Source organism: Fomitopsis serialis, assembly GCF_022376445.1.
Source record: "Fomitopsis serialis strain Sig1Antser10 chromosome Unknown B0H18scaffold_14, whole genome shotgun sequence".
Classification (NCBI taxonomy): Eukaryota; Fungi; Basidiomycota; class Agaricomycetes; order Polyporales; family Fomitopsidaceae; genus Fomitopsis; species Fomitopsis serialis.
Window position 1 is genome coordinate 75,460 of NW_025954974.1, and position 20,148 is coordinate 95,607.

Consider the following 20,148-nt stretch of genomic DNA (forward strand, 5'->3'; position numbering starts at 1 on the left):
ACCGAGTTCACCGAAGTCTTCCACCGCCAGATGACGTCGGTGAACGTTGAGGGTCGAGCGGGACTATCGTCATACGACCTCCTGGTGCCTCGACGCGCAACATGGAGGTCTTGCGAGCACACAACAGTAAGCACAGGTACTGCATAACGGAACATCGTCGTGGCAGACTCGCTACTTGCGTGCAAACCTACAGTGTCATTGTGCTTTATGAGATGGTGAAGCGTACGGCCCGAGTTCCGTCTAGTGTATTACCGGGTAGCGATGTATAGTATGGATACAGATGTGGTGAAGCAGGAGGATTAGCTCGTACGCACAGGCATCACCCGGGGTGATATAGAGAACGCGGTAGCCTCTAAGCGTATACCTCAGGCTCAGCACGCGGGGCTCACGAGCCGACGCTGAACGACTCTCCGCACCTTGTTGTTCGGGTTCTTAAACACGAACTTCGCGCTGCGCATACCGAGCTAGGTGAGCACGATCGGAGGCGGGAACACGGTAAGATAACACACCTGAGCGCGTTCACGTACCAGTCCATCTCGCTGCCGATGATGGAGAAGAACGCCTTGCTGTCGATGAGGACCTTCACGCCGTCCTGCTCGACCACCTCGTCGGACTTGCCCGGCTCATCGACGTATTCGTGGTGGTACGAGAGCCCTGCGCAGCCCTTGTTCCGCACGTCTATCCGTATGAGCTGGGGCGTGGGCCCCTTGAGCAGTGCGCGGAGTCCCTGCAAAGCGCTGGGTGCCTGCACCGCACCCCGTCTCTCAGCGTGCAGATTCTGAGTAGAGCGGTCCTGAGATACGCACGACCGTGATGGCAGCTTTGGTCGGCTTGACCAAGGGCTTGCGCCGTTCGGCCTTCGGAGCGGGCCGCGGGCGCGCTGCTACTTGCGGCGACGCCGCGTCGGGGGAGAGCGGGGTTGTCGACGACTGTTCCGCCTTGTCCCTCTAGAAGGGAATGACATCAGGGGGTGTCTGTCCCAGCGGCTTGGACGGATGTTGCGGTCGGTGGATGTTGCGGTCGGTGGATGTTGTAGTCGGCGGGTCGTCGCGAGCGGGTGGAGATCATGGCATGGCGGCGGGTGGGGAGGAAGATCATGGCGCGGCTGGACGAGGACGCGACGAAGGAGGACGCGAGGGAGAGTGTTTGCGTGCGGCGGAGGCGGGCAACTGCGGACGCCATGGCTGCGGGGTTCGGGAGAGAGGTCGTCGAGGGAGAAGACGGCGAGCATGGGGACGGGGACGGAAGAGTGGTGTCAGAGGATCGCGTTTGTGCGGTACCTACTGCAAACGAGGCGGCCGATGTTGCCTGAAGTACGGGAACCGAGCGCGACGTCGAGAGGTGGCCTAGCCAAGTGCACGAACGGCTTCGGAATGCTGAGGTGCGCGTATGCGTTGAGCGGATGGGCGAGGTAGGCCTTCGACGGCGTGATAGTGGACACATACGGGGTGCTCATGCTTGACGACGGGATAGCGCGAACGGTGTGAGCCGCATGCGATGGAGGACGGACAGAGGGGACGAGATTTACTGACAACGACCGCAAGAAAGACGACGGTGGTAGAGAGCGGATGTTGATGAGGAGAGCAGACTCACAGTCGCCAGGCTTGAGGGTTGGTGGCGACGTGGGCTCACAGTTACAGTAATTTGGGCTTGAGGGCGGAGACTCCCCGCCACCGAGTCTGAGCGTAGGTTGTCGCCCGTCTCGTCGTGAGGGATGATGTCCTGGGTGGTATGCACTCGCGTGTCCCTGCTGTTGGAGAGAATGCGTGCGTGGCGACGACAACGGCAACAAAGCACACGCGCTCGTCCCGATGTAGGGAGGTCAAGTAGTCGAGATGGACGTAGGGCTCGGTGAAGGACGACGGTGGTCTGTAACGAGTAGTTAGACCGCCGAGACTGGAGGAACACTTACCGATATCGAAACGCGACTCGTTCTGCTCGAATTGCTACTCGACTAGTGTTGCACACGCGACTGTCTCGTCGCGCAAATGTGCCGGAGTCGGAACTGCGAGATGAGAGAACTGGGGAAGGATTCGGCAGGGATCGGGGCGACGCAGCCCAGTACTGATACATACAAAGAGACACGAGCCATGAAAGCGAGAGGCAGAGACAAATAGACGAAGCTGGAGAGCGAGAGAGACGTCGGCGAGTGGGAGATGGTTCGAAAGAAGTGCGATGCGTTGACAGATCGGGAAGGGATGATACCGAATAAGGAAAGTATCGTACTGCAGCTATAAGAACACCCTTCTGGGTGGCGGACGTCAGTTGATTCCCCTTCCAGCGCTGGACAACGAACCGTTGTTTCTGTACGAGGTTTGCGGCACGCACGCGGTGCTGCTTGCTATTCGCAACCTGGGCCCCCGGTAGGTGCGGTGGCACTCGTCGTTCTGGCTTTCGTCTCGTCCTACTTGCGGGTCTGCGTCGCAGCCGTCTGGTTCGTCGCAAGCGCGATGATAGAGTCGGTAGTATCGTAGTGGAGTTATATCGTAAGATTCTGTTAATAAACGCGCCCAGTGAGGTTGGGAGACGAGCGAAAAGAAAGAGAGAGAAATCGTAATTGCGATGACGCCCGTAGGCGCCGAGTCCGACTCGTCTGGCGGTTGTCCCCTCCACGTGCACACTTCCCGACGCTGCACTGGCTGTGCACTGTCCGCTGCCCGTCGCGCCCGTCCTTCACGTACCAGCGTCGCGCGCGTTGGTGTCCATAGAGTAGTGATCGGGGCTGTAACATGACATCCCGCCTCGGCGATTCACCACTAACCCTAGTCTCGGGGTCCCCTTGCGCCGCGCGCCACGTTGTCACACCGAGTATGTACACTGGCACGACCACGACATCGCATCGGCGGACAGCAATGGACTCGCCCGGACACCATGGTTGTCGACGTCCTCACGAACACCATCAGGCCCTCGCCGCTGCAAGCCACCATGTACCGTTGGTCAGCAAGATTCCAGCGCTGCTAGAATCCTCGGGCCACTCTCGCAGACTCTCACCAAGACATCGACACGCCGACTCGAGCAGCTGATCAGTGAGTCGCTCCGTGTAGACACACCGAACACTGTTATGCAGGTGTCGCTAAGGCCTACCACAGCTTAGCTGCTTCCGCAGCGGGCAGGCGGGGCTTGAGCAGGGCGTGGAAGCCCCGAGAACACCGCATACAGCTTGTCCCCGTTGCGCTGCCCCTATCACTCGCGCATCCAACGGCTTCTATCCACCTCAGCCAGCTCACAACGTCCCGCCCACAGCCGTCCACGAGCAGCCGGGAGACTTCCAAGCTACACGTCATAGACGAGCTCGAACAACTCCTGCTGCAAACGCGGAAGAACTCCCCGGACAGGTACCCAGCCCGCAGCACGTTCACAAAGGCCCCTTCCTCGACGCGTGTTTGCCAACCCAGGGACACTCGCCGTCTACGATTGAGCCACCGCCGCTTAGCCAGGGCGCTGGATAGCGCACCTGCCCCGACAACCAGCGGGCCCCATCACAAGGAGTCACCGTGCGCGTGGGGGAGGTGTGTGCCAGACATGCGGGTTTCTACTCGAACCCAGCTAACCCAATCATGCGCAGGCCGCCGATGTCGAACGATCTCCATACGCACTCAACCTCGGTACGCGCGATGGAACGCGCTGGGCTCCCGGCGCACGGAGCAACTCTTCTGCGGTCACCGCTGCCGAACTACCCATCGCCCATGTGCGGGGGCGCGCGGCGCACGGTGGCCAATCTCGCTCGAAATATTGAGCCGTGCGCATCAACGCGAACACTCGGAAAGCTCGCGCACGCTCGTCTTCGAGGGCGGCGTCTTCAATTATGGACAAACTCGCATGCCGCACATCTCCCCAACTGCACGTCGATCTCGCTCGCGCCCAGCGCCCTCCCCTACTTCTCCACGCCGCAACCGCAGAGAAGTTAGCGGCCCTTCCAGACGGAAGTGCGAGCCGGACACCATTCCCAAGCAGGCGCGCAAGGATGCTTCACCTCTGACTGGTATTGTGCGCGACGCCGCACTGCTGTCGCACAAATAAATTTCCTTTCGAGCGTCCCCGCTACTCGCACCACGATCAAGCGCTGTTTTCTCGAAATCGTGCCTGGCCAAGCCCTGACGCGCAATCCCTCTTCTCCCCCCCAACCCTCGCAGATTGCACGGAGCGCTAATGCAGATGCAAATCCGGCCGCTCGTGCGCTTCCGATCGTCCAGGTGCACGCTCTTCTCAGGTCTGCCCGACGCCCACCTCGTGTCCACTCGGACTCTGCGCGCGCGACAACGAGCTCTGAAGGGGAACAAGAACAGGTGCGCTGTCTTGCTTTCGGATGGTTTGCGCGTGCTCTTGAGGCTTTGGGCGGGCCGCGAGGGGAAGTGCGCCGAGCTGTGGGTTGGGGCCCGGCTCTTTTGGGCGCGGTGCACTGGTACGTGCATCAGCCACTCGGCGAGCCAAGACTCAGTTGTTGGGTCTTTGTGCCGTGCTAGCGGGTAGACTGGCGGGCGATGGGTTCGCGCCGCGGCGTTGTGGGGCGTGTCTCACGATGTTTGGTTGCGCTGGTGTGGCGCTACGGACGTGCGTGCTTACCTCAGTCCACGACAGGTATTGAAATATCTGGTCGTTGGAGCACGCGCATGTGCGGCTGCGCAAGGCGCGTCTGGACGACGACGACTAAATGAACGCGAGCTACGTGCAGCCGCTCGGCACCACGAAGCGGTATCGCGACGCAGGGCCCGTTGGCCGTAACGTATGTGGACTTTTTGGATGTGAGTGTTCGGTGTTTTTGTGTCTGTTAGGCCGGGGTGCTTAAAGATTTGTTTCTGCAGGCTTTGCTGGGAGCAGAACGTCCATGTGATTGGTATGCTCACTCGCGAGGTCGAGGGCAACACCGTCAAGTGCGGCAAGTACTGGGCGGAAGGCGAGTACGGCCCGCTCCGCCTCAAGCTGATCGCCACCGACGATACTCCCGAGCGCGAACGCCGTCCCCGCGAGAAGGAGATGAATGGCGGGTTCTTCTCGGCCCACGTCCCCCCCGCGCAGAAGCCCACGCGCAAGCCGAGGCGAGAGAAGCACGGCAGCGACTCGGACGGCGAGCGCGAGATCGTGCACAGGGTGTTCAAGCTTACGCATACCGGATACCCGCAGGCGAAGCCGCGTGTCGTCACCCAGCTGCAGTACCTCGACTGGCCGGACTTCAACGTCCCTGAGGACCCCCGCGGGCTCCTGGGTCTCGTTCGCGAAGTGGAGGATGCCGTTGCACGCTCGCATCAAAGTGGCGATAAGCCTTGGGGCGAGGGCCCGATGCACCCGGGGCCCTGGCCTTCGCATGTATCGGTTCCGTTGTCTTCGCCTCCGAGTGAGCACGCACAACCGGCTGTGCCCAGCACGATCGTGGAGGATGTGCCTATGGATGGCAACTACGTCGATCCCACGACGGGAGTTGCGCGCCATGCGATCGGCAACCCGCCGGTGTTGCTGCACTGCTCTGCGGGTGTCGGGCGCACGGGCGGGTACATCGCGGTGGACTCGGTCCTGGATGGGATCCGGAGAGAGATGCGCAAGCGGTGGGAGGACGTGCAGGTGCCCGTGCCCGCGTCGCCGGATCGGATGGACGTCGATCCGAGCCCGAGCCCGCCGTCGTCCGGGGAGCGCGCGCGGAGTCCGCCGCGTGCGCCGTCGAGGTCGCCTACGGTGCCGGAGCTCACGGTGCCTGTGACTGTTGGAGCGGAGGAGGTGCACGCGTCGCTGGCTTCACTGAGGCTATGGATGTGGACGGCGAGCGGAAGCAGGATGGGCCAGCTGGAAAGGGGAGGAGTGCTCCGCGCAAGGAGGTCCTTCGTACGGTGGTCCCCGCGTCGCCGGAGCTCGTGGACGAGGTGCGGCGCGCTGCGATGCACAGGTGGCCGTCGAGCTCGACGAGCACGAGTGGGGACGCGCCGCCGATAGCCGGTAAGGACTGGCAATCCAGCAGCTCGGATTCCTCGCCGATCCCCTCGAGACCCACGACGCGCTCAACGGACCTGTCAGGAGAATCGACGGCGCGGTCGACGTCGTACCTGTCGGCGCAGTCGACGAGCCCGCCGTCGAGCCACACGGGGAGCTCCGGCAGCTTGTCGGCGGCCGTGGCGAAGCAGACGGCGCATATGACGTTGTCGCAGAAGGAGAAGACCAGCGTTTCGCCGAGCCCGAGCTCTGGGGAAGTCGAAGTCGATGGGAAGCTGCGGTCCCCGGATCATGCGCGTCATTCCCATTCCCAGCGCCAGTCGGACGTGGAGGCGCATGTTAGTCGTCTTGACACTTGGAGGTCGGCGGTGCGCCCTGCGGACTCACCTCCCCACGCCGAATCTCGCTCGTCGAAGAGTCCGGACGTCTTGCGAACGCCGGAAGCTCAACGATGTCGCTAATCGCGTGCATGAGATTTGCCTCATCGTAAGAAAGCCAAGAGGTTGCGCGGATATGACAACAAAAAACCGTGCCATACCTCTCAGCATACGCCCACCTACGGCCGTACTTCCGCTCACCACCTTTCGTGCATTCGCCGGGTACATGGTCGAGAGGCTGAGCGCGGTCGCCTTGCATCGACCTATGATCAGAGCCAGCCCCCATAGGTATGTCACTTTTCCGTGGCTTACCTAACATGAGTACTGACAGACGTATGCAGACATACAGCCCCACCTCATTGATCTGGTATGCGAGACAAATCACGGTCAGTTGATGTACTGCTTGAGCGCACTACGGTCTACTGGTTTGTCCTCCCGTGCCGTGTAGTGGTGTATGACGTTGCTGAGGTCGGATTCATGCATGCTATGTGGCCATCGCTCGCACGCGCTACTAAGCATTCTTTGAACAAGGGTTGGACAGAATGCGTCGCGCGCGCTCACCAGAATGAGGTGCATCTTATTCAAGGAGGGCAGTCCTCTGGTACTGTACTATGCGTTTCTCGTGCATCGCCGCTGAACGTTAGTGACGTGTGTATCGTTTTGCAAAGGCTTCAGGCCATAGAGAGCTATCCTCGCATCGGATGCGAACAGCTCCGATCTCGCGGCGTTCACCGGAAGCAAAGAACCGCTTGCGGCATCGTGTGTCTGTGTTCGTAGCTTCTATATGTGCCGGAGCACGCGCGCTATGTTGTATCGATGCATATATATACCGCTTATCGTTACCTTCGCTGTCCCTACGCTCTCCGCTTCTGCCAGCTTCAAGCGTGAGTTCTTGCCGCGCAGGCCATTGGAAGTGTCGACAAGGTACAGCCCTGCTTCACCAACGATATCCTTGCTGACATCGTGGTTTGCGTTTAGTGTCGCGACCACCAACTCGCGCGAGCACCGCGAACCGACGACCAAGACAGCGCATCTTGAGCCAGTGTAAATACCGGATACCAGGTAGATCGCGCTATTCTTTGTCTTGAAGAGCCGCAGTCTGATATGATGAGACTATTAGTTTCCATCGTCGAGGGTCTGCGTGGTTGTCGCCGCGCACGCGCGGGAGATTTTTATCTGTGCGACAGCGCGGTCACGTCGCCATAGCGCACACCCCACGTCAACGGAATGGCCAGAATCGAGGTGATGTAAGTGTCACTGTCCAGCCGCAGGTACCATGGTTCACACATGTGCATTACAGTACAGCCGCATCGACGTCCGAGGGCACCTCTCACGGATCATCGATCCCGCGACTTCCTGTGGATGTCTGTGAACGGATCATCGACTACATCGCTGCGGGATGGAATATGGATTATCTTATTGCAAAGGGCGAGCCACATCTGACCGCTCTCACATCCTGCGCGCTCGTATGCCAAGACTGGTACTACCTGACGTGGTACCATCTTCGTCAACACATCCATCTACGAGACCGGAAGGACGTCCTCTCGCTCTCGAAGACACTCCGCGCAAAGCCTCGCCTCCGTGAGGTCATTCAGCAGGTCGTCATATCGGGTGCTTCTCCCGAGAAACGTCAACCGCTCCGACACCTGGGGACGTTTGTTGCTATGCTCGCGGGCAAGGTTCCGAGATTGTCGAGGATCACCATTGAAGATGCTGAGTGGACCACCGGCTCGGTCCGAATGGAAGACATCGGCTTGCTAGGGGTATTCAGCAACATCGACGCTCTAGACCTCTCCCATGTCACCTTGTCGAGCGTCGCCCAGCTGTCCCACCTCGTTTCAGCACTCCCGCGGCTTAGATATGTATGGTGCTTCGGTGTTGATTGCTTGCAGAAACAGCACGTCTCCCCGGCCTCTCTCCCCCTGAACTGTGCAAATCTGGAGCATCTCGACGTGCGATGGGTTGCACCAGTAGTCGAAGACGTCTTTGTGCACATCAGCCGGGCTTCTCGAGTGCGCATTCTCGAACTTGGGGTGCCCAACGAGGTGAATGCATCCTCGGCAGCCAGCAGAAGCCAGACTATGCTGGATGCGAGTTCCACGTCTGCAGAATTAGTTCAGCTCCATATTGCCCTCAGTTCTCCTGTTCGTGATGATGCAATTGATGCCACAGTCGGCAGGTTTTCCTACTTATCTCTTGAGCCACTTCGCTGATTGTTTCATGCCTATAGAGCGACATTACAACCTTTCACACCATGACCACCTGTGGAAGTTGGAGATCACCCTGTACCACGCCTTCAAGTTCGCAGCATGGACCTGGATCCCGTACATCCTGTCTCGCATCGTCTCGAAACACTTCCAAGCTATGGCTGTTATTACGGTTCTTCGGATGGACCACATGGCCGAAGACCTGGATGGACTACTGACGACAATGGAGCAGGATGATACCCTGGCGCGATTGGACAGTATACTGCAGGAGAAGCGCTTCTCTGATACTGTTGCGTCGCGCGGCGTCTGTATAGGCTTTGTGGATCGAAGGATCTTGTGGTCTGGCAATGAGCTTATTGGGTTGGGTGCAGGATTACAAGAACAGTACAATCGGTTGGGCGAGCTCGTCAGGCGGAAGATGCCACACTCGCATAGACGAGGTATATTGAGGTACGTAGCCTTACTATGGAGTTGGTCAAATCACGCAGGAAAGCTGAGTGTCTCTTGGAGTACTGTGCATAGTTACCCAGACTTCGGCAGCTGGAGGGGGGACATGGATAAAATACATTATCAGAGTAAGCAAGCTGAACAGACGAACACCGCCGGAGAGGAGGTGCAACCCCAGGCCGAGGGTCCTCAAGGCATGGACTGACATCCTTGCAACCCTGCATCCTGGCTCGTATTGTCCCAACGAGTTCGTGAGTATAGGACAATTATCATTAGGCCGCTCTGCTCATTTGTTGTACGGTCTTAACGTATAGAATGGCCCCGCGACCGCAACGCAGCTCAATATGTTGCTATTGTCGGAGAAAGAATTCGCGCCCACTAATGCTTGTATCATACATGATCATTTCTTGCGAATTCAAGAACTAGACAGCCAGTGTTGTGTGCTCAAGACAGACATTCGATTGTTCTACGTATCAAGTTTTCGTCGATAATGGGACCGTACTGAACTAAGCTTGAGCGCGTGAGTTATAGGGAGATGAGTACACAGTCAGCGCAAATGAGTTCACCGAAGATGACGTCGACGAACGTCGAGGGTCGAGCGAGAATGTTGGCATGACCTCCGGGTGCCGAGACGTGAGACGTGGAGGCACCGTAAGCACACAGCAGTACAGCAAAACGTACGGTGCGCGCAGGCATCATCCGTACACCTCAGGCTCAGCGCGGGCAGCTCACGAGCCGACACTGAACGACTCTCCGCACCCACACATGTCCTCGATGTTCGAGTTCTTGATCGCGAACATCGCGCTGCGCATACCTCGACAGGTGAGCACGATTGCAGGTAGGAGCACGGGGACTAACGCACCTGAGCGTTTCTCAGACGCACCGCACGCCATTGGTCTGTCAACGTACAGGTCGTGAGTGAAGCGGGTTCAAACTGCACACGACTGTGATGGCAGCCTTGGTCGGCTTGACCGTAGGCTTGCGCCGCTCGGCCTTCGGAGCGGGCGGCGGGCGCGCTGCTACTTGCAGCAACGCTGCATCGGGGGAGAACGAGTTCGGCGACGGCTCTTTCGCCTTCGCCTTCTGGAAGAGAATGCCCACGAGGGTGTTCTCAGTGGCTTGAACGGTAGGGATCTTGTGGTCGCGCGAATCTTGTGGTCGGCGGGTCGTTGCAAGAGAGGGAGGACATCGTGGCATGGCGGTGGGTGGGGAGGAAGATCATGGCCGCGCTGGACGAGGACGCGGCGAAGGAGGATGCGAGGGAGAATGTGCATTGCATGCGGTCAAGGCGGGCTATCGAGGATGCCATGGCTGCGGGGTTCAGGAGAGGTCGTCGAGGGAAAGGACGGCGAGCACGGGGACGGGGACGGAGGAGCAGTGTCAGAGGATAGCGTTTGTGCGGCACCTACTGCGAACGAGGTGGCCGAGGTTGCCTGAACTACGGGAATCCAGCGCGACATCGAGAGGTGGCCCGATCAAGTGCACGAACGGCTTCGGCATGCTGAGGGGCGCGTATGCGTCGAGCGGATCGGCGAGGTAAGCCGTCGACGGCGTGACAGTGGACACGTACGGGGTGATCATGCTTCACGGGATAGCGCGAACGGTGTGAGCCGCATAAGATGGATGGCGGGTCGAGGTTTGCTGATAGCGACGGCAGGGAAGACGACGGTGGTAAGTAGAGGACGGAGGCTGATGAGGGGAGAAGACACTGATAGTCGCCAGGCTCGAGGGCTGCTGGGGACATGGGCTCGCTTGAACTGGCCTCGAGGGCGGTGGCGTCGAGTGGTGGCGCGTCGGATAAATGTCGGAGAAGGCGAGCGACCTCTTTCGGCGACGACTTGTGGAATTGCCAGTGGGACGACCTGCTCTCTGCAAACTCTCGTCCTTGTACGATATCGGATTGCGCGCGGACAGTCCTCTCGCCGTTCTTGGGCCAGTCAGCACGAGAGGCCGTCGACAGCTCAAGCCCCAGATCAAGTGGTGTCGAGCACGGTTACGAGTCCTCGGCCTCAAGCTGTGACTTCTCCTCTGCTCCTGTTTGATCTTCGTCCCTTCTTTCGCCCTCCTAATAGATTGAGCTGCTATTAGCCACAAACCCAACGATCGGCCGCTGCTGTTTGCCCTGCCAGTCTGTGGCACTTCGGGCACCGAAGACCAACTTCAATCCTTCGACCTACTACTCCTCATTGTCTGTCAGTCATTTCGCTACACATGGACTTGTGTATATAGGATCAGTGCTGATGCGATGTCTGGCTGCTCAACGTCTTCGCGAGCTCGTTCATTCTGCGCTTCGTACACACTGCCGACAGACTCTGAGAGCATGCAGGTGGCAGTCTTCATCTCGTGAGTTCTCGCCCTTTCTTCTCCGTGCAGCATTGTTGCTGACGTTTCGCGAACGCCGGCAGCTCAACAATGTCGCCAATCGCGTGAGTGAGATATACCTCATCGTAACAAAGCCAAGAGGTTGCGCAGACACGACAACAAAAATCCGCGCCATACCTCTCAGCATACGCCCACCTACGACCGTACTTCCGACCTGTTCGCACAACGCCTTCGTGCATTTGTCGGGTCCACGGCCGAGAGGCTGAAGCGGTCGCCTTGCATCGACGTATGATCAGATCCGGCCGCCATAGGTATGTCACGTTCGCGTATGCCTGATGGGCCCACCTAACATAAGTATTGACATGCGAATGTACACGTACAGCCCCACCTCGTCGATCTGACATGCGAGGCAACTCACGGCCAGTCGATGTACTGCATGAACGCACTACTGGTATGTCATCCGGTACCATTTGGTGGTGTATGACTTCGCTGAGGTCGGATTCATGCATGCTATGTGGCTATCGCTCGCATGCGCTACGTTACCTTCCCTCTTGTGACGAATCCGCGCCCATCGCAGACTTTCATCTGCATTTCACCCTGTCGCCCCTGGCCAACGTGCGCATCACGCATGACTTGGTTATCTGCACAGTTGGGCGTCCCGGGCGAGAGGTCTTTCAAGCGCGTGCAAGAAGGGCAGATCTGGGCAGATAGCGTCGGCGTCCGAGTCTGCGACAGAGCGCGTGCAGTGATCACCGAGGATACGATAGCGTCGATGTCAAACGGGGTGGTCACGTATCCCAAGGCTATGTCACGCTCGACTCGGAGGCAATGCAATAGGGTATACGGAAGACAGGTAATGAGCAAGTACGAGAGCCCCGTACAACTGGTCATGCAAGTGAGCAGCGCCCTGCTGGACTCGCGACCGCACAGCGCCGAGGTATCGCTCATCCCGGCGACCGAATGAACCGAAGCTACATACAAATCCTGCGGAGTACTCAGGCTCTTCACTGGTACTGGATCGCCTGCGACATTGGCCCGCGCGTTCGCTTCCTCTGTTCATGACCTTGCGCCTGGACCTTGATCCCACGTCTGTGTGGTCCACCTTGATTATCGGTAAGCCTTCTTTGGACGGACTCAAGCTCAAGGTTCTGACATGTCTGCCTCGCACGCGGTCAACTGAATAAGGTTCACTGTATCCAAGGAGGCCAGTCCTCTGTATATATATGCGTTTGTCGTGCACTCCACCGAATGTTAGTGACGTGAGTATCGCTTTGCAGACGCTTCAGGCCGTAGAGGGCCATCCTCGCACCGGCTGCGAACAGCCTGTATCTCACCGCATCCAAGGCTGGCAGCAAAGAACCGCTGGCGACTCGTGTGTCTGTGTTCGACGCTTCTATACCCGCCGGCGAGCGCGCGCTACGTTGTATCGATGCATATATGTACCGCCTATCTTTGCGTTCGCTCTCCCTGCGCTCTCCGCCTCGTCCAGCCGCGATTTTCTTTGCAGCGCACACCAAAAGTCCTCACGAGGTACGGCTCCGCTTTCGTGAACGAATATCACTACTGACACCGTGCTTTCCTTTTAGCGTCGCGACCACCAACGGGCGCCAGCACCGCGCGAACCTACGACCAAGACGGTGCATCTGGCTTGTCTGGGAGCCAGTGTACATACCGGACATCAGGTAGTGTGCTATCGCACTATGTTTGTTCTTGGAGAGCCGCAGTCTGAGATGATGAGGCTATCAGTAACGTGTTTCCACCGTCCAGGGTCTGCTGTCGCTGCGCACGGGCAGGAGATTCTCATCTGTGCGACAGCGCGGTCACGTCGCCGTAGCGCACATCCCACGTCAACGGAATGGATAGAGCAGAGTCAATGTAAGTGCCACTGTCCAGACGCATGTATATTGGTTTACACATGTGGATTATAGTACTACAGCTGCATCGACGTCCGAGGGCTCTTCTCACGGACCTGCGATCTCGCGGCTCCCTGTGGAGGTCTGCGAACGGATCATCGACTACCTAGCTGCGGGATGGGATACGGGTTACGTTGTTGCAAAGGGCGAGCCACATCTGACCGCTCTCACATCCTGCGCCCTCGTATGCCAAGACTGGTACTTCCTGACGTGGTACCACCTTCGTCGACGCGTCCATCTACGAGATCGGACGGACGTCCTCTCGCTCTCGAAGACACTCCGCGCAAAACCTCGCCTCCGTGAGGTTGTTCACCAGGTCGTCATATCGGGTGCTTCTCCCGGGGAGCGTCAACCGATCCGGCACCTGGGGACGTTTGCCGTTATGCTCGCGGGCAAGGCTCCGAGGTTGCGGGTGATCATCATTGAACATGCTGAGTGGACCATCGGCTCGGTCCGAATGGAGGATATCGGCTTCCTAGGGGTGTTCAGCTACATCGACACTCTAAACATCTCCGAAGTCACCTTGTCGAGCGTTGCCCAGCTGTCCCACCTTGTTTCAGCACTCCCGCGGCTTAGGAATTTATGGTGCTCCAATGTTGACTGCTTGCAGAAACAGCACGTCTCCCCGGCCTCTCTCCCCCTGAACTGTGCAAATATGAAGTGTCTCGATGTGCGATGGGTTGCACCAGCAGTCGAAGACCTCTTCATGCAGATCAGCCGGGCTTCTCGAGTGCGCGATCTCGCTCTTGGGGTGGACGGCGAGTTGGATCCATCCTCGGCAGCCAGCAGAAGCCAGACTTTGCTGGATGCGAGTTCCACATCTGCAGAAACGGTTGTGCTCAATATTAATACCAGTTCTCCTGTTCGTGATGATGCAATTGATGCTACAGTCGGCAGGTTTTCCTAGTTATCTCCCGAGCCACGTCGCTGATTGTTTCATGCCTACAGAGCGACATTACAACCTTTCACACCACGACCAGCTGTGGAAGCTGGAGATCTCGCTGTACCACCCCTTTGCAGAGTGGCTCTGGATCCCGCACATCCTATCTCGTATCGTCTCGAAACACTTCCAAGCTATGGTCGTTATGTTATGGCTTCGGACGGACAACATGGCCGAACACCTGGATGGACTGCTGATGACAATGGAGCAGGATGATGTCCTGGCGCGATTGGACAGTATACTGCAGGAGAAGCGCTTCTCCGGTACTATTGCGTCGCGCGGCTTCTGTATAGGCATTGGCGATTTTGGAGACCATTGGGCGTCTGGCAATACTGGGATGGGTTCAGCACTACGAGAGCGGTACGATCAGTTGGACGAGCTCGTCAGGCGGAAGATGCCACGCTCGCATGGACGAGGCATATTGAGGTACGTAGTAATGTGGAGTTGGTCAAATCGCGACGGAAAGCTGAGTGTCCTTGAAGCACTGTGCATAACACCCAAGACATCTACAGCTGGAGCCAGGACATGGATGAGATACATCGTCAGAGTATGCAAGTTGAACAGAAGAAACCGCCGGAGAGGATGCGCACCCCCGGCCCAAGGTCTTCGACGCAACATGTATTGACATCCCTGCAACCCTGCATCCTGGCTCATATCGTCGCATGGAGTTCGTGAGTATAGGACCATCATCGTTAGGCCTTTCTGCTAATTTGTTGCGCGGTCCCAACGTACAGAATGGCCCCGCGGCCGCGGGTCGACATGTTGCTGTTGTCGGAGAAAGAATTCGCGCCCGCTTATGCTTGTATCACACATGGGGAATTGAATTCAAAGACTGGACTGACGGCAGTATGGTTGCTGTGGTCGGGACAGACATTCGATTGCCCCAGACACCAGGCCCCCGTCGATACTGGGACCGTATTTAATGAAGCTTAAGCCTGAGCGCAGGGAGAGGACAATACGGGGAGCCCAACTGAGTTCACCCGAAGTCTTCCACCGCCAGATGACGTCGACGACGTCGAGGGTCGACCGAGACGGACCTCCTGGTGCCTCGACACGAAACGTGGAGGCACTGAGCACACAACAGTACAGGCTAACGGCGTAGGGGGTTCATCTTCGTACTAACGGAGCGCCGTCGTGCCGGACTCGCCACCCGCATGCAAACCCCCAGTGTGCTTCATGAGACGGTCAAGCGTACGGTTCGAATACCGTCTAATGTATTACCGGGTAGCGATGTATATGGATACAGATGTGGTGAAGCAGGAATATTAGCTCGTGCGCAGGCATCATCCGGGGGGATATAGAGAACGTGATAAGCGTACACCTCTGGCTTGGCGCGCACCGCTCACGAGCCGACACTGAATGACTCTCCGCACCCGCACGCATCCTTGATGTTCGGGTTCTTGAACGCGAACTTCGCGCTGCACATACCGAGACAGATGAGCATGACCACAGGAGGAAATGCGGAAGGATGACGGACCTAAGTGCGTCCTCATGCCAGTCCATCTCGCTGCCGATGATAGAGAAGAGCGCCTTGCTGTCGATGAGGACCTTCACGCCGTCCTGCTCAACCACCTCGTCGAACTTGCCGGGCTTGTCGACGTACTCGAGGTGGTACGAGAGCCCTGCACAGCCCTTGTTCCGCACGCCTATCCGTATCAGCTGGGGTGTAGGCCCCTTGAGCAGTGCGCGGAGCCGCTGCACAGCGCCGGGTGTCTAAACCGCACGCCGTTAGTCTGTCAGCATGCAGGCTGCGAGTGAAGCGGTCCTGAGCTACGCACGACTGTGATGGCAGCCTTGGTCGGCTTGATGGTGGGCTTGCGCCGCTCGGCCTTTGGAGCGGGCGGCGGGCGCGCTGCTACTTGCGGCGACGCCGCGTCAGGCGAGAGCGACTTTGGCGATGGCTCTACCGCCTTTGCCTTCTGGGAGGGGATGACCACGGGGGGTGTCTGGCCCAGCGGCTTGGACGGTAGGGGTGTTGAATTTGGGGACCCATCGCGAGAGAGCGCGGACATCATGGCATGGCGGTGGGTGGGGGGAAGATCATGGCGCGGCTGGACGAGGATGCGGCGAAGGAGGATGCGAGGGAGAGTGTGCATTGCATGCGGTGGAGGCGGGCTACTGAGGACGCCATGGCTGCGACGTCCGAAGGAGAGAACGTCGAGAGAGAGGACGGCGAGGACGGGGACGGAGGAGCGATGTAGGCGGTGGTGGCGGGGAGGAAACACGTCCCACCACTTTTGTCATCGTCCCGACCCGCTCCCTAATACGGCAGCTGACGTAAGGTAAGGCTCCCAAGGCCAATCAGCGACCGCCCGTTTGTCTGACGGCGGTCCCTGTCGGCCGAGGCCAGTATGTAGATCCCTCGATGCGCGAGTCTGTCTACGAATCGTCGATACATTTCTCGGTGAGATGAGGGTGGCGAATACAGGTGGGTACACAAGAAGGCACATCACAGCACACATACTGTACCGCACGTCGGACATTCAGCAAGGCATCGCACGCAGCGAGCGAACCCGGACCGATTCCTCGCACTTCACACGCACAAATACACTGATCAGCGCGCTAGCATTGTACGCACTCAGACGGAGGGAAACGAGAACAAGGAACAAGAAAAAACGACAGAGCCCACAAAAATACAATAGCCATAATTAACACACCGCCTCACCTTCACCGATTCCAACTCGCTCCCCGCCCCCGCCCCCTCGCGGACGGCACCCACACCCTCTCTCTGTCTCTTTCCCCCCTCTCTCTGTCTCTATCTCTATCCCTGTCCCTGTCTCTGTCGCGGTCGCGGTCCCACTCCATCCTCTCCCTATCCGCGGATGGACCCCTCGGCAACGGCCCTCCCCCCGACGGCCTCGAGGACTGCGCAGCATACGGCGCGTCGTGCAGCCCCCGGAGCGCCCTCGGCCCACTGGGCAGGTGGCGGTCGGGCGGGAGCGTGTTCTGCAACGTCTGGTGGCGGAACGGGCGGCGGGGGGCGAACCCCGCGGGCGCGCGGGGCGGGTAGAACGAGCGCGGGTGCGTGGGGGGCGAGTTTGAGCGCGGGGGGAGCGCGTGCGACTTGGGCGGGGGCTGATGATCTCCCCGTCCTCGTGCGCCGCGTCGTTGCCATTGGGAGGGCCTGCTCGGCGCGCGGGCTGCGCGCCCTGGGTTGTAGCGTCTTGAGGCTGCTCTCTTTGAGTGAACGGAGACTGCGTGTGGGCTCTCGTGTCTCACGGGAGTGCGGGCCTTCGTCAGTGGTTCAGCATCGGCTTCGGCTCTGCTGGGAGAACACGAGGTCGTGAGGCTTGGTCGACGGCGTAGGGTGGTGCCCGTTGGTCATACGCGGTTCTGGCGGAACAGATGCCTCCATCATCTCCAACTTGAGTCCATAGGATTCCCGTGTGGGGGCATCGCGAGCCTTGACCACTCGCTCCTCCGCAATCCCATTGACCGCTCTCTCCACTCCGTCAGCGGCTTCTCAGCTGGGGTTGGCGCATCGTTACTAGCGTGAGCCGCACTGTCTGGCGGTACAGCAATGGGGCTCGCACTCGGAGCGTCGCTAGCCGGAGCCAACGCCACGCTCGCCGTCGCTGGCGAGTCGAAGAGGGTGGCCGACTGCCCCGCAGGCGTGTTCGGCAAGGACGACGCCGTGTCTGACGGCGCGACGCTCGACCGCTCCTGCGCCTTGCTCGCCTCCTGCTCGCGCAGCTTCTTCTTGCGGAGCGCAAAGTCCTTCAGGGACAGCTTGACCTTCGGAGGGGAGGGCGGCCGCGGAGGCGGCGAGGGCGTGCGCTGCGCTGGGGCTGGCTCGTCCGCGGGTTGTGTGGTGGCGTCGGGAGCGGGGTCCGGGTGTTCCTCTGGAAGACGCGGCGAGGCGGCGGAGGGCGAAGACATCGCGATATCGCGGTCGGGCGTGCCAGTGTTCTGGGGTGGTGCTCGGCTAGACATCCATGGGTGCGGGTTCTTGAGCAGCGTTTGGTCTTCCGGAGCAGTCTGGGTTGACGAGACGTTCTCCGACAAGTCCGGGTCGCAGATGTTGACGGCGACGGCGGAAGGTCGGTCGCGGACGAAGATCGGGCATCAAATGACGGAGGTTCGTGCGTAGGGGAAGACGCCTTCACTTCGACAGTGCTCGGAGCGGTAGGCTCAGTCAAGGGCTGTCTTCGTCTGGAGAGGACTGGAGGCGATCGACGCTCGTGGTCCTGAGGGCTGACGCTCTGCTGCTCCGAGGGGCTATCAGGACTCTGTACGTGTGATGCACGAGGGAGAGGGGTGGGCGAAGTGGAGTTTCGGCGAGCAGCGTTAGTGGTGAAGTAAGGTAAGGGTCCATAAGTTACAGGCGACAACAGGGATAAGTTAGCGAAATGGGTTGAAGGCGACAGAGTATCGTTCGCCCCAGACAAGACGGAAGCGTTGGGCAAGGTAATGGAGGAGGGCGTACGGGGGCTGAGGGCGGCGAGGCGCGGAGGTAAGGGAGGAGGCGGCATGGCGGCTGCAGCAGGATCTACAGTCATACTCGTCAGCGACACGTTGCAAGGATCTGGTACAATACACGCACCTGCTGCTGATTCATCGACCTGCATCGGTTCATCCGTCCCACTACTCCTCTGATCCTGGCCAGTGTCCATAGTTGGCTCTCCGATTACACCAATAGGAGGGTCATCATTCGCAGCCAACTGTGCGGCTCGCAACGAGTCAGACACCTTGCGGATCCACCGTTTCCGCAGCTTTGGAGGCATGGTCGCTTCTGTGGGTGTGGACACAGCATCTTCGCCCATATCAGGAGTCGTGCTCGTGTCTGCCTCCCACTGCGCGTAGTCGGTGTCGGTCGCTTTGGACTTCCCTTTGCGATCCTTCCTCGACTTCGCTGCCGTGCTTGTGTAAGTACTACTATCGTCGTGCGTGGTCTTGTCGTCGGGCGACGTCGGCGAGGCAGGAACCATCTCCACTCCACCCAAGCCTCCAGACCATGGTACCCGTTCTCTTGTACGGAAGCCACGCTCGACCCCAACCAACGGACCCAGGTTTACGTGCTTCTTGGCGACTCCGTCGGAACCACCGCTGTGCGCGCGCGATCGCTCCCCAGCCGCGCCCCAGAGTTCGCCATCAGCCGCGAAGGGTGTGGGAGGCGAGGGTGACGGAGTGGGTGGGGTCTGGCTGTCGACGAACTCGGCGATTCGGGCGAGCGCGCAATCCCGGGTCCTCGAGCCACACGCACACGTGGTGAAGGTCGAGGAGAGGGCGTGTAGCATGGAAATGAGCTGCTGGCGGAGATGCTGGAATTCATGAGGACTGGTGATCCAGAAGAACGTCAATTGCGGATCGATGCATTGAGGTGTAAGTGAGTACACACGGGAATATATGTGGGCTGTCAATGAGTGCCGGTAGCTGATGTACAACACTGCCGTCGTCCCACTCCCAGCCCAGAACCACCTCCTCGTGCGCCTTGAGATCCCGCGTTGCGAAGACGCCGAAGGTCAACGTCTCGCGATCGTCGTCATCTGTGCTGTTCGGCGCTGCAGCGCGGGACTTACCGCGCGGACATAGGACAGGTCGGAGAATAGCGTTTGGGCGGCACCCGCTGCGGACGAAGCGGCCGAGGTTGCCTGAAGTGCGGGAATCCAGTGCGACGTCGAGAGGTGGCCCGATCAAGTGCACGAATGGCTTCGGCATGCTGAGGTGCGCATATGCGTTTAGCGGATCGGCGAGGTAAGCTGTCGACGGCGTGATGGTGGACACATACGGGGTGATCATACTTGACGACGGGATAGCGCGAACGGTGTGAGCCGCATACGATGGAGGGCGGACAGAGGGGTCAAGGTTTGCTGATAGCGACGGCAAGAAAGACGAAGGTGGTAGAGGGCGGAGGTTGATGAGGGGAGAAGACTGATAGTCGCCAGGCTCGAGGGTTGCTGGGGATGTGGGCTCGCTGGAATCTGGCTTGAGGGCGGTGACTCCTCGCCATCGAGTCGCGACGCGGCGTAGGCTGTCGCGCGTCTCGTCGTGAGGGACAATATCCTGGTTGATATGCACGTAGC

General features: G+C 59.3%; 8 protein-coding genes across 8 annotated transcripts; 3 read left to right on the top strand and 5 right to left on the bottom strand.

Moving 5' to 3' along the window:
- Positions 1-416: 416 nt before the first annotated feature.
- B0H18DRAFT_839881 (uncharacterized protein) lies at positions 417-793 on the bottom strand (the record flags this gene model as incomplete). Its single annotated transcript, XM_048039485.1, has 2 exons — positions 417-450; positions 510-793. Coding segments are annotated over 2 exons (318 nt in total), but the record flags the coding sequence as incomplete, so codon positions are not given.
- Positions 794-1,255: 462 nt separating this feature from the next.
- B0H18DRAFT_990514 (uncharacterized protein) lies at positions 1,256-1,866 on the bottom strand (the record flags this gene model as incomplete). The annotated part of the gene is made up of 2 exons (XM_048045006.1): positions 1,557-1,866; positions 1,256-1,456 (listed from the first exon to the last, which is right to left on the bottom strand). The coding sequence occupies exon 2, from the start codon at positions 1,454-1,456 to the stop codon at positions 1,256-1,258; it is 201 nt and encodes a 66-aa protein (XP_047896482.1). The 5' UTR covers positions 1,557-1,866.
- A 5,464-nt stretch (positions 1,867-7,330) lies between these two features.
- Positions 7,331-8,509, top strand: B0H18DRAFT_929710 (uncharacterized protein; the record flags this gene model as incomplete). Its single annotated transcript, XM_048041689.1, has 3 exons — positions 7,331-7,358; positions 7,417-7,543; positions 7,597-8,509. The coding sequence occupies exons 2-3, from the start codon at positions 7,524-7,526 to the stop codon at positions 8,507-8,509; spliced, it is 933 nt and encodes a 310-aa protein (XP_047896483.1). The 5' UTR covers positions 7,331-7,358; positions 7,417-7,523.
- An 858-nt stretch (positions 8,510-9,367) lies between these two features.
- B0H18DRAFT_1208925 (uncharacterized protein) lies at positions 9,368-10,147 on the bottom strand (the record flags this gene model as incomplete). Its single annotated transcript, XM_048036294.1, has 3 exons — positions 9,368-9,754; positions 9,834-9,847; positions 9,893-10,147. The coding sequence occupies 3 exons, from the start codon at positions 10,145-10,147 to the stop codon at positions 9,679-9,681; spliced, it is 345 nt and encodes a 114-aa protein (XP_047896484.1). The 3' UTR covers positions 9,368-9,678.
- Positions 10,148-11,951: 1,804 nt separating this feature from the next.
- B0H18DRAFT_100941 (uncharacterized protein) lies at positions 11,952-13,185 on the top strand. The gene is made up of 5 exons (XM_048028858.1): positions 11,952-12,385; positions 12,458-12,487; positions 12,550-12,802; positions 12,859-12,954; positions 13,019-13,185. Exons 1-5 carry the CDS (start codon positions 12,331-12,333, stop codon positions 13,104-13,106), a joined length of 522 nt encoding a protein of 173 aa, XP_047896485.1. The 5' UTR covers positions 11,952-12,330; the 3' UTR covers positions 13,107-13,185.
- B0H18DRAFT_1116402 (uncharacterized protein) lies at positions 13,128-14,800 on the top strand (the record flags this gene model as incomplete). Its single annotated transcript, XM_048033426.1, has 4 exons — positions 13,128-13,147; positions 13,201-14,020; positions 14,076-14,551; positions 14,608-14,800. 4 exons carry the CDS (start codon positions 13,128-13,130, stop codon positions 14,798-14,800), a joined length of 1,509 nt encoding a protein of 502 aa, XP_047896486.1.
- Positions 14,801-15,455: 655 nt separating this feature from the next.
- Positions 15,456-16,215, bottom strand: B0H18DRAFT_990577 (uncharacterized protein). The gene is made up of 4 exons (XM_048045007.1): positions 16,198-16,215; positions 15,904-16,137; positions 15,603-15,784; positions 15,456-15,543 (listed from the first exon to the last, which is right to left on the bottom strand). The coding sequence occupies exons 2-4, from the start codon at positions 16,135-16,137 to the stop codon at positions 15,468-15,470; spliced, it is 492 nt and encodes a 163-aa protein (XP_047896487.1). The 5' UTR covers positions 16,198-16,215; the 3' UTR covers positions 15,456-15,467.
- Positions 16,216-16,672: 457 nt separating this feature from the next.
- B0H18DRAFT_990584 (uncharacterized protein) lies at positions 16,673-19,845 on the bottom strand. Its single transcript, XM_048045008.1, has 7 exons — positions 19,464-19,845; positions 18,669-19,402; positions 18,129-18,614; positions 17,614-18,090; positions 17,425-17,563; positions 17,315-17,390; positions 16,673-17,200 (listed from the first exon to the last, which is right to left on the bottom strand). Exons 1-7 carry the CDS (start codon positions 19,781-19,783, stop codon positions 16,793-16,795), a joined length of 2,640 nt encoding a protein of 879 aa, XP_047896488.1. The 5' UTR covers positions 19,784-19,845; the 3' UTR covers positions 16,673-16,792.
- Positions 19,846-20,148: the final 303 nt, after the last annotated feature.